The sequence below is a fragment of the Diadema antillarum genome, unplaced genomic scaffold (assembly GCF_040938485.1).
Source record: "Diadema antillarum isolate AM-2024a unplaced genomic scaffold, OU_Dant_1.0 seq00000368_RagTag, whole genome shotgun sequence".
Taxonomy (NCBI): Eukaryota; Metazoa; Echinodermata; class Echinoidea; order Diadematoida; family Diadematidae; genus Diadema; species Diadema antillarum.
The window spans coordinates 1,365,540-1,378,354 of record NW_027271369.1 but is presented as its reverse complement, the minus strand read 5'-3'; the positions used below and the strand labels follow the sequence as shown (position 1 = coordinate 1,378,354).

General features: G+C 38.9%; 1 protein-coding gene across 1 annotated transcript in view; it reads right to left on the bottom strand.

Annotated features, from left to right (window-relative positions):
- Positions 1-586: 586 nt before the first annotated feature.
- LOC139731281 (phosphatidate cytidylyltransferase 2-like) overlaps positions 587-12,815 on the bottom strand; it is a 29,872-nt gene continuing 17,643 nt past the window's right edge. Inside the window, exons 5-13 of the mRNA XM_071642168.1 lie at positions 12,001-12,061; positions 8,616-8,674; positions 6,928-7,066; positions 6,263-6,363; positions 5,283-5,330; positions 4,482-4,586; positions 3,646-3,780; positions 2,510-2,613; positions 587-1,371 (exon numbers count right to left, since the gene is read on the bottom strand). Coding sequence (XP_071498269.1) covers positions 1,254-1,371; positions 2,510-2,613; positions 3,646-3,780; positions 4,482-4,586; positions 5,283-5,330; positions 6,263-6,363; positions 6,928-7,066; positions 8,616-8,674; positions 12,001-12,061 — 870 coding nt within the window. The 3' untranslated portion in view covers positions 587-1,253. The remainder of the gene's footprint in view (positions 1,372-2,509; positions 2,614-3,645; positions 3,781-4,481; positions 4,587-5,282; positions 5,331-6,262; positions 6,364-6,927; positions 7,067-8,615; positions 8,675-12,000; positions 12,062-12,815) is intronic.

Here is a 12,815-nt window from a genome sequence, read left to right as displayed (position 1 = left end):
TCACTTTAAAAGCAGGTCAGCATTGTACATTGCAGTAACTTGTCTTCTAGATAACTTACATCCTTGTCGATGATAAATAAATAAATCTGCTTTGAACGCCGAATGGCACAGAAAACCCCATAGCGTCGTACACACTGTGCAAAGTTGTTGGCACAGAAAGGGTTAATATGAATAGTCAAACAGACCTGTGAATGAAGGACAAACTAATATATATATCATGGCAGTACACTGTACATACTGTGAAAATCGTGAATAACAGCCTGTAAAGTAAATTAAACCCTGAGTGGTAACAAAGAAATCCTGAAATCCAATTAAAATAATTACCATAACATCAGAAACTCAACCTTTCCTAATCATAATTCCACAAGCATGACTAGAATGAAAGATAACTGAAGTGGGAAATTGGTCAGTTCCTTTGAGATGGCCTTTTTATTTATTTTTTATTATTATTTTTTTTATGGGAGACCCTAAATACGTGCTTTAAGGAATGACAGGTGCATTGATGTATAACACATTGCTACGTCACTATTTCACTCACTTATTGCTTTCTGCAATACCAAGTAGTTATTAGGGCTACATAGCAAGTGTAAACACAAAATCCAAGTGGATTTCTGAGCAACTGACATCAAACAAAATTTTTAGCTGATGAAAAAATCAAAATAAAAAGAAAAAAAGAAAAGATCCATAATGAGTTTATTGACTCGCTGTTCAAAGAGGCCATTCTCACACAATTCAACACCCATATTGCACCAAGAGACATGTTGCTGTTTGATGTCCCTAATGTTGTTTGGACGATGTTTCGTTGCGGCTGGGGCACCACAACGTTTTCCACCTGGCACGGTTAATACTGAGTAGCTTCAACAACTACGTCACGTTTTCCACCAAACACACCTGACCATCCTGTCGTGAAGGCCTGCGTAATATAGCTTTGCAAAAACATGTACATGGCTTCAAGTACACATTGATACATCTGTAATATAACACTGGCAGAACCTCTACTTCTACAGCACAGGCTCTGGCATGCACAGTACTTTTATCTTAGTGGCATCAGACAAATTATATTTACACATTCCCACATCCGTTGACAGTCATCTTTTGCTCTTGGACAACACACATAGATCTAGACTAGTCTACTTGTGGAGTACCCACTGACACAGCTTGTGCACCTTTGACCTGTCACCTTTGACCTTTTCACAGACTTTGCTGCTCCTCCCGTGGTTGCTGCCTTACAGCTAGCAGGACAGCCCTGCCTCTCAGCCCTGCAGGAGACCTCTCTTCTGTAACTGTTCCTGCAGCTGGTTGAAGATGTTGAGCTGCTCATCTGGGGAGAGCTGCAGAATCTGTTGGGTGAGTTTCTGTGGGTTGGCAGTTCTGAAAACGAAGACAACATGAGTAACAATACCGATAATAACAAGAGCCATGATGATAGAATGCATAACATTATTAAATAACTATTTTATCCCAAAACACTCTTAAATGATAAGCTGTCATGAGTAACAAAACATGGGTGTATGTAAGGCTCAACATTAGCAGTGGCCTGGTGGCCCCGGGCCACTAGAAATAGATGTCAGGCCACCATTATCTAAGAATTGATAAATTTTGGTGGCGCCAAATGTCACTTGTTGGGCCACCAAACAAATAAAATTTTATGATTTGGTTGCTAAAATGGGCCACTCCCAAGAAACTTGTGTGGAGCCTTGTTATGTGATGTATCAAAGATAATTCCCATACCCCCTAGAATAAAAACAAATATATATTTCTTCTTTTTTGTTGTTAAATAAAAGAAATAGATGAAATGATGGGGCCATGATAGCTCATAACTATATGTCTAAAAAGAATATCAGTGATCTATAAATCTCTATCTGCAAAAACTTTAGTTTAAATTTTGTAACAGACTTTTTGACAGCAAAAACCCTGTCTGGATTCTGTGTCATATCTGTGTTATCTTAGAAATGGCTGAATTATCTACAGGTCTGCAGCATTGTATGGGGTCGGTCACCAATCTCTCCATATATTAGGAGAGTGTCTCCTGATAGGAGGACAGAAACACTCATTAGCCACAATCACACTGGCAAAACAGAAGTCGTTGCGAAGTTTGCTCGTCCATTCACAAGCGCAGCCAAACTTCTCAAATTTTCCGTTCTTAAAGTCAGGGTCACTGGTGCGCATGTGCAACAAAGAAGAAAGCGTGCCCTGTCTTTACAGCTTGTGATTGTTCGACAATGCACACATTAACATCCAAATGAGTGCTTCAGAAGCATCACAAACAGGCTGGTCATATGACAAACTGCACGAAGTTTCAGCTGCAAGCGTTCAGACTTCACAAACTTTGAGAAGATTTCTGGGAGTTCAGGAAATTTCCCTACATTGAGTGGACATTTTTGTGAGAAGTTCTGCAAGAAGTTTTTGGGAAGTTTGCAATCACACTGGCAAAACTTTGGGAACTTCACAAAATTTTTGCAAGTATGACTGCAGCTAGTGTGTGGTCACGCCCACTTTGTCTACTCACTTGAGGAACGTCTGGATGTAAACGTAGAGGAATGATGCCATGAGGAACTGACAGTCAAATCTGTCCATGATACCACCATGCCCTGGAAACACATCTCCAAAGTCCTGAGCAAAATGAAAAGAAAATTACAACTGATTGACAAATTGCCCTTTGTCAACTAAAAAAGGCACTGATTATTCAGTGTTTCAGTAGTAGCCATGATAAAAATCTTGCACATAATACTCAACTTGGACTCAAACCTCGACCTCCTAGTAGCTAAATAGCAATCAGTCATGGGTTGTAAACCTACCTGACAGATCTGTGTTTGAAAGAATTGATGAAAGATAAAGGTTGAGGCTGCACGAAACACTGAATCTATCACACTGCTATGGTCCAAACTTGAACATACATAGAACCATTCCTAGTTAAAGTTGAGTGTACAGCATGTTTCATGTGCATTGACATATGATTTTTAATCGGTACAAATGAAAAGGTTTAGTGTGAAAAATGTCAAGATAACATTTCATAGTATAGGATCATAACTCTCCTTTCTTTACTCTTCACTTGTACAAAGATTTCAACTATATGCATATGAACACGCATGGAGAGGAGTAAATATGTAAGTAAATGCAGAGAAAATGTCATACCTCTGTCTGAAGCTGTTTTGAGGACTTGATTATGTCATGCGCATGTATACCACAGCTTAAAATGACATCAAAATGCCACACAAATTTGACCTGTCATCCATTGATACATTTATTGATCATACTATTCAGCTACTCATCCAGTCAGATCTGTATCAATTACTGCATTAAACTTCTCATCATTAGGAAATATATTTGAGTACGTCATGCAAAGTTTTATACAGAGTCACAGATTTCTCTATACAATGCACTCCCATTATAACGAGCATGGTTAAAATGAAATTCCAGATACAATGAAGTAAAAATTCAGGTCGCAAAATTATCCACTCTATGTTTTCTATTGTTTATTTGTTCGGTTCTAACGAAACTTTGTTATAACAGAAAAAACTGTCAGTCCCAAGGACTTCATTATAACAAAAGTCCTCTGTATTCATAATAAATCTGTGTTCATGTATGAAGTAATTGTGTCAGCATCACCAAACCATGATTCCTCATGCTCATAGACCTTCTTACCTTGATTTTGAAAGCTCTCTTGAAGCCGCTGGCAAAGAATCCTCCAAATGGACTGACTAGGGAGGCAAAGAGGGCTATGATGAGGGCGTGGAGCTGGCACGGCATCAGGTTGACTGTCTCCCAGTGGAGACCAATCTAGGGAGAACAGTCCATGGGGGTAAAGCAGAGATTAGAGGGGGGTGTGGTCTTATGGTTGGCACTCTTCACAGGTAATGCCTCCTCAGTTGTTCACTAATAGAACCCAACTTATGATTTACATATGAATCTCTGTGTATTACATTAGCACTAAGGATGTTTCCTCAGGCTCAGTACTTAAAAAAAAAAGTTTGACCAGATCATGTGAGGAATGTTTAACTGCTGCTTCCCTGATATACTTGATAATGCATAAAAGCAGAATTTCAATCATGTTACATGACCATGCTGAAAACCAAAGTATAAAATTCACATTCCTCTGCGGATGTAATGCCCTTGTCATGTTGGTTGTTTGCAGGATATTTCCTCCTTTGACAAACACATGTGCATAATATGTGACTGAGTATCTTCTTTTATTCATCTGTGAAATATAAATAAACTGTAAAATTTTTTCTCATTGGATTCCAGAGATCATGCCTGGATGATGTAACCTCATCTATATACACAAACAACATCATAATGATTCACAAAGACTCGCTGTACATACATTTCCGCTCTTACTATTAAGATATACACATAAAATCTACAAATTGATTGCTTGCAGCTTTCATGAAATGTGTATATATTACACTAGAAGAGAAATGAATAGTTGCCATGGCGATTATCAAATCTAAGGCATTGAGTGGCTGACCAATGAAACTCACCAGACTCAAACCATTCTGCATGAAGCCAGGCAGAGTGTACTCCCTCACTTGGAATGTGGAGCTGGGCTCACAGCTCATTACAAACACCATGTTCTCTTGGTCATACTGGAGGGTCAAAGGTTAAAAGGTCAGCAAATATCAAGTGATTAGACTCAAAGGACAAATCTATATCAATACAGTCATTTGATATGCTTCCACATGCAAACACGCGTATTAATGCTTTTAAGTAATAAAAACAGCGTTGTGAAAAAGAAAAAAAGATATTACAAGTTAACTACCCTCAAATATTACATCAAGGTATAGCTCACTGTAAATCAAGTCTAATACCTACAGCTGTTAATTTGACACTAACCTCTCACCTCAGTCATCAACAGCCCAGTGTCAAGATTTTATCCTGAAAATTATGTCTATGAGGTCTATACCAAAGAATCTTTATATACATTACTGTGAACACATTCACTTCATTCTCATGTGAAGGTAGACGTTTGTTTTGATCTGAATAATATGAATACTACAGTGCTCACAAATAGTATGAGAACTCTAAATAACCTATGACTTCAACTCCTATTCTTTCAAAAATGTAGGAAATACTTGGTGTGCACTGCGAACAATATGAAACCTTACAAATAGTCACAAATGAGATGCGCATTAACCAGTTTCAAGGACTAGAGTATCTACATCATATCATATACCCTTTCCCTTGAACATACATAGCTTTTGTATACCATAATTGCCCAACAGCTCAAATCATTTTACTCATTTTTTTTTAACACAGAAAAATCAGATCACAACAGTACTTACTTCAGCTGGACAAACAAAGAACTCAAACTGAGCCAGAAAGCGAGCCAGCTGGAAGGAGAGGAGGAAAGATCAAACAGATTGGGTTACATTTACCACTACTCTATCTACGTCTACTTGGCAAACAGGGTGAGCTAAGACCCAGATTTAAACAAAATAAAATACTCTGAGTCAACAGTAGCAGTTCTTTATTGTAATGAATGGTGCAAACAGTGATGATTACAAATACATAGCTTGAGTTGACAAATTAAACTTTACACTAATGTCATTTCTCACTGCCAAATAGGTAGAGCAGGCTGATTTAATTTGTCACATAACTCTACAAGCAATTGCAATCTCTCGTTGAAAATTCAGAAAATGGAAGGAAATCAGCACACAGCCATTATTTTTCATGGCCCTATCAAAACTTGGGAAACATGATATTGAAGTAAGTTCTGCAAACTAATTTGCAGCTTAGGATGTTATGCAATACTTAAATAAACCACACTGGCAAGGAACTTTCTTAAAGGTGCATGGTCCCGGTGTTTTAGTCAAATGCGTACGCGGGCGCACGGCGCAAGTTTCCTATAGAGACCTACGCTATCGACTCCTCTTTAGCGCTTACGCTTTGGCCCACTTCCCCGAGTCCCAAGAAGTCTGATTCACTGTAGTCAGTGGTTCGATCACAGTTTGGCTCATGATTCGGCTGAGGGGGATGACAGCTTTAGCGAACTTCTTTGTGATACGTCATAATAACAAGCACTTATGCACGCATCCTGGCATAATTACTACAGACTGCGCGATGCGCAGAGAAGACAACGAAGGCAACGTTACTTGGCAACACCTATGCACTTTACTCTTGATGACAGCTCAACTTCGGTAATCTTCGTATCAATGCTAACGGTGATCGGCAGTATCATCAACAGCGCCCTCTACACTACCGGGACTATGCGCCTTTAAAAGTATTTAAAAGGAATTTAAAAAGGAATCAGAACACAACTCACAAAGAAGCCATAAATGACAGTTGAAAACAGAGCACCAATAAAACCCTCCCACGTCTTCTTGGGTGAGAGCTTGATCAGTGACGTTCTACCAAAGAAGAAACCTGCAAACACAGAACACATGAACAAAATGTCAAAAAAAAAAGAAAAAAATGGACACCAAGATATCTACATATATAGATATTTTAGCTGAGTTCTCCATTATCAAACAGCAATGTACAGTCAAACCTGCCTTGGCGGCCACCTGTCTATAGTGGCCACCTGCCATTTACGGTCACTAATACATTTCCTATGGATTAACTTGTTTGTTTTTATTAAAACACTGCCATGCATAATGGAGCTGTTAATCTTATTCGCTCAGTTGAACTCAGTACTGGGCACAACACAGCAAAGAAACTATCTATATCCAAAAATGCATTCAAGAATCACAAATACTGACTCCACTTTTTATCAAATTACCAGAGGTCGAACAATGTCTGACACAATTAACATGGTAAAGCTGATAAGCTCTACTACTGAATTCTTTGGAACAATAGTTTAACATGTTGAAGGAATATGAGAGTTATATACAATTTCAGGATTTAGGATTATCAAATGATTTTTTTTTTTTTTTTTTTTTTTGTGAGGGCCTATCTTATCCAGTGAAAATCAGGTGGGGTGGTGCTTACCAAACATGTACGCCATGATGTCATTACAGATGACGCAGGTGGTGGAGACAAGGAACCAGATCATCCCTTCAAACAGAGTCTGGACAATGAGGTTAGACTGAGTGACCACTATCAGCAGAGCTATGTGGGTCCAGCCAAACTGGGAGGGAAGAAAACACAATGGTCATCAGGTCATAATATTAACTTGAGATTCAAGACTCACTCTTAACATATGACATGAGAGACCCATTACAACTTTGATTTCATTCATCTATGTCTTCTTTGTACTCACATGACTACAACAGATCCATATTAGAGGTAAAGTGACATCTGTACTAGCAGAATTCAGCCATCATATCTTGTTGTCTAGCTTTTTACTTCAGTTTGGTTTCGCTTCAAACAAAGTTTATAGACCCATTAAAGATAATATAAAGTTTTGGTACCTTAAAAGTTTCCCTGAGTTTCCTTGTCTTAGTTTCTTTTTCAGGTTAAAGTACCTTTCATATAACTAACACTGTGAGAATTACTCGCCCAAAAGTGCTCTCATGTCTTAGTAATCATGCAATAATGGTTTCGTACCAGAGCTGAGCGGGCTCTGAAAAATTTGAACGAGCCGTTAGTTTGACTCAACGCGGTACCGCGACAATCAATATCCACGTATTGTACGAAACCATTATTGCATGATTACTAAGACATGAGAGCACTTTGGGGTGAGTAAGTCTCACAGTGTTAGTTATATGAAAGGTACTTTAACCCGAAACACAAACTAAGACAAGGAAACTCAGGGAAACTTTTGAGGTACCAAACCTTTACATTATCTTTAATGTGGGGATACCATGAAGTGGAAGACTGGCCTGGCTTGGATATATTCCAGAATCCCTGTAAAGATTGTGAACAGCTTTATCACAGATCTCTATGCAAGTAAACACAGAAGAAGGAGCTCGACTGGAGTCCACAACTACCAATGAGTGTATGCTTCAATGCACAATTTGCTGAAGGAACTATTCCTGGTTTTCGAATATACCCCAATGGGCAACACATGAAGATCAATTCAATTGGACCACCAATGTTTCCCACGCTGACGGGTCTTTCATGCAACAGTAATCAGGTGATTAACCCGTTGAGGACGAGTCCCGAGTATTTTTGGGCAGGTGTCTATGGGAAATGCGTGTTGTGGCAAAATCAAACTGTCCTGAACAGTTCCTGAAATAGCCGACAGGATCAAGAAAAAAAATCCCTTATTCGAAAGACAGTAGGAGTAAATGATTTCATTCTATTTAAAGATATCAGTGAACAACATTTAGTGTCAACCTTGCTTAAGTCGACTTCCCATGAGTTGAATTATTGTCTACGTCTTTTGAAGTCCTCTTCCCTTTATATTCTATTGATTTTAACCCCTCATAAGTCAAATTTACTGCAAGTCAAAGCTATTTCTTCAGTCCAAATAGATTCGACTGAGGCGAGGTTGACTGTAGTTGCACATATCTCTGAGTGGAGAACTAATAACAGACATATGAGAATATATTCTAATCCATACAAATGACAAAATCAGAGCATACGATTTACACTGGAAGTTGACGGGTCTGCAGTTACACTAAAGCAAGAGAAAATATATACACGCACAGGAAAGCAACCTCATTTCCAATGATAGGAAATACGGATCACACTCTCAACCAACTGTGTTCCATGTAAAGCCTGCCTTTACTCACCAAGGTGAATTGCACAAGGTACTGCTTCTTCTGAAGAGACAGCACAAACATGATGAATCCTACAATGGAAAAAAGGTAGACAATGCTGAGAAATAAAGTGCAGATTCTCAAAGAATTTTAAAGGCATAATTTACCATTTGCAGATGAAACAAACACCCAGCATTGGTTCTTTAAAATAGTTCTAAATTGTGAGTTAGGGATAGAAACAACCACTGTAAAAATTTGAATCCGTATTATCGATGTTAAGTATTGTTAAAAACACAAAATGTGAACAATATTTATAACAAAAATGTTTCCAGACTAAACCATCTACAGTTTTTATTAAGAAAAATACTGATATCTCCTTATATTTTAGGCTTTATTACAAAAATTTTATATGGTAGGATGTTTTGTGACACAACAGACCTACACATATGCATCAAATGTGATATCTTGAAATCACAACTCCCAATGGTAAACAAGGCCTTTAATATCTAATGCTTCCCCACTCCCTGGCCTATCTGTTTGTAGAAAGAAAGAGCTGACAGGAATAGTTTGGAGACCACCACTAATTTAATCCACTGACTGCAGGAACCTCAGAGGTGTGTTCAAAGCCTACGAGAATTTGAAAGTCTGGAAGGGAACTGGTTAATTCTTTTCATTTTACTACTTTAAAGGAATGGTATAGTATTGGTGGGGATGAGGAAATTCATTAGATGAAAATCGGTTTTGGAATGGCTGAGACATCCAAAAAGAAAGTGAAACAAAGTGATCCTAATAAAAGTGGGCCACTTTTTATGACGATTGCTCTACTTTGGATGTCTCAGCCATTTCAAAACCAGTTTTCATCAAATAAACGTTGAATCCCTCTCGGAATTACGAGCTCTTTCATATTTCATAAGAGGTTTCTCATTATCTCACAAAAAAAAAAAAAATGTCAGCAACCTGAAGTTAGTTCTCAACCAAACCTATACGATCCCTTCTATAAGTTTGTGCATGGTGTTTGTGTGAAAGTGGTCATGCGCTTATGTGTGCCTTTGTATTTTTGCTTTCCTTAGGGATCATGTTATGAAATTCAATCACGCAATGTGCATAATTATCCCATCATTTGCTTGTGTACCTCTCCAATGTGTGTTGGGTAAACTTGGTGTAAAATACTTCACTTCATTGAACTGCACTGAGATTTACCAATAACCATCATTATTCTCATACATCTATTTCTAAGCAACAAGGCAAGTGCCAAATTGTGTCTCGCCTATTCGCGTACAAGAAATTAATATTTTTCTAACTCCCAGAAGTTCATTGACCTGCCTATGACCTTCGACCTTGTGGTGACCTTCAACTCCCCGAGGGACATCTACCATCCAAAGTTTGGTCACAAACGGACAAAGGGATCAAAAGTTATGAGCCATAATCAAAACGCGCCAGAAAAACTAAACAATGGGCCCTAAAAATTTGTTGACCCCTTTCTGTGAACTTTGACCTTGTGATGACCTTTAATTCGCCAAGGGACATCTACCGTCCAAGTTTGGTCACAAACGGACTTAGGGAGCAAAAGTTCTGAACCACAATCGAAACGCGCCCTTAAAAAGTTAACATTGCTTGGGCCCTAAAAATTTCTTGACCCCTGTCTGTGACCTTTGACCTTGTGATGACCTTCACCTCCCCAAAGGACATCTACCATCCAAGTTTGGTCACAAAGGGACAAAGGGATCAAAAGTTATGAGCCATAATCAAAACTTGCCATAAAAACTTAATATTGGGCCCTAAAAGTTTGTTGACCCCTGTATGTGACCTTTGACCTTGTGATGACCTTCACCTCCCCAAGGGACATCTACCATCCAAGTTTGGTCACAAACAGACCTAGGGATCAAAAGTTATGAGCCATAATCAAAACGCGCCATAAAAACTTAACATTGGGCCCTAAAAGTTTGTTGACCCCTGTCTGTGACAGTCTTGCAAGTAAACTTTAACATATGACCTCAAATGACCTTTGACCTTATCATGTGACCTCTTACGGCACCATAATATGAAGATACCCCCAGTGCATCCATCACCCAAGTTTGATTGCCATTGTAGCAACATGTGTCGTTACGTGTGATAAGAGAGTATTGCAAGTAAACTTTAACGTATGACCTCAAATGACCTTTGACCTTATCCTGTAACCTCCAACGGCACCATAACATGAAGGTACCCCCAGTGCATCTATGACCCAAGTTAGGCTGTAATCCAGCAACTTATGTGAAGTTATTTGTCAAAAGAGAGTCTTGCAGGTAAACTTTAACATAGAAAAGAGAGTCCTGCACATACTCTTCAATATATGACCTCAAATGACCTTTGACATCATCACATGACCTCCGACAACACATAACAGGAAGATACCCCTAGTGCTTCTATCACCCAAGTGTGACTGCCATTGCTGTAACAGTTGCCAAGTTATGCATCATAAGAGAGTCTTGCAGGTAAACTTTAACATTTGTGACGGATGACGGACGGACGACGGACGGACGACGGACGGACGCCATTTGGATCCCTTAGTCTCGCCTTCACCTCCGGTGGGCGAGACAAAAAGGGGGACGGGATGAGAAAAAGGATGATCAAATGAGAACCACTATGATAACTTTGACTATCTTAACCTGTTCCTCCCGCAATCCTCCGAGAGCCTAAATTGCCCCTAAAATGAGATTCTTTTTGCAAGTCAACAGACACAACAGGTAATCTGACTGTGCGAAAGCAGTCAAGTGGTACTTGTATCCCCTCTCCAAGGTCAACTACATGTGCCTTCAAACAAAGGAAAATATCGATGGGGTGCGAGGTATGAATAGACTGTGCGCAGATGGGCTCACAAGCTCCTTTGCTCTACACAGAAGAGGCACCTGACTGGGGGTCAGCGAAAGCACATTTCTACTGATCTCAGCCTAGATCACTATGTACATTTTCATACAAGTTTTATGGCAAAAGAACAGCACACTACATTGGGAAAAAGGCAAATAGTACCGCAAAACACACCGTTTTCATACAGAAAGAAAACTGATATTGACAGAACAAACTTTAATCTTCCTATCAAAGCCACTTTTCTGGGCAGCATAACACAAATAAACATGAATTTAGGCCACAAATGCAGGCACTCTTGTCTAGATTTTGGGAACCTGGTATCCAGGTTCTCGTAAGGAACAGGAAAGCTAAAATAATGGCAGAAATGCCAGTGAAATCAAACCCTGATCATATCTCATTTAAAGTAAGTCACTTTGAAAGGGTCTCAATTGTTTGAAATGGGTGAGTACAGTACTGGTTACAGATGGCATCAACATGCATGCATGTACAGTTCCTGTGTTTTATGGATCAAATATCAAAAACACAAGAGGTGATTTTTCTCTGCATTTCATATCTATAATCCACTACTTACCCAAGACATAGAGGCAAAATGAGATGAATCTGTAATAGTCAATAAAGGGTTGCAGGGCCACCTGTACAGAGAAGAAACATTACATGAATGGCAAGAAAACAAATTAAAACACTTCATTAAGCAGTTCTTATACATACAATTTCAGACTCTTTGGCCCAAATTCACAAAGGTGGTACAATATTTGTCCATGGTTTAAACCATGGACAAAGACTGTAGCAGTATGGGGCGCTTAAAGTGTTGCATGGCCTATTTCGTTACAAAATGATCATTTCGTTAACGACATGGTCATTTTGTTAACGACATGGTCATTTCGTTGACGAAATGACTGATTTCGTAATGAAATAGGCCATGAGACACTCGGTGCCCCATACTACTCTGGTCTTTGTCCATGGTTTAAACCTTGGACAAAGATTGTACTACCTTCGTGAATTCGGGCCTTTCAGTCTTCAACATCTACAATCATGTATTACAGATTTGTCTCTACTGCCTGTCATATTGTGACAGAAATACCTTGAGAACAAGGGAATTCATTCTAGAACAGGCATCTTGCATGCTTCCATGTCTGTTTCATGATTCATCAATTGATTAATGACCTTGTCCTGACACAGGCATTACATGAAGTCTGAACAAAAAGACTTCACCCTATGCCATTTCAATATACTGGATTTCATTCAACATGAATGTAAGATAAAACCATCGTGTCAATGTTTCCATTTATTTTGATCAAATTTGATTTCATTTCTGTGAGCAGTATGTGAGGACAGAGACACTATCATTTCAGAATAATATATGAGCAAAATATTTCTAAAACACTG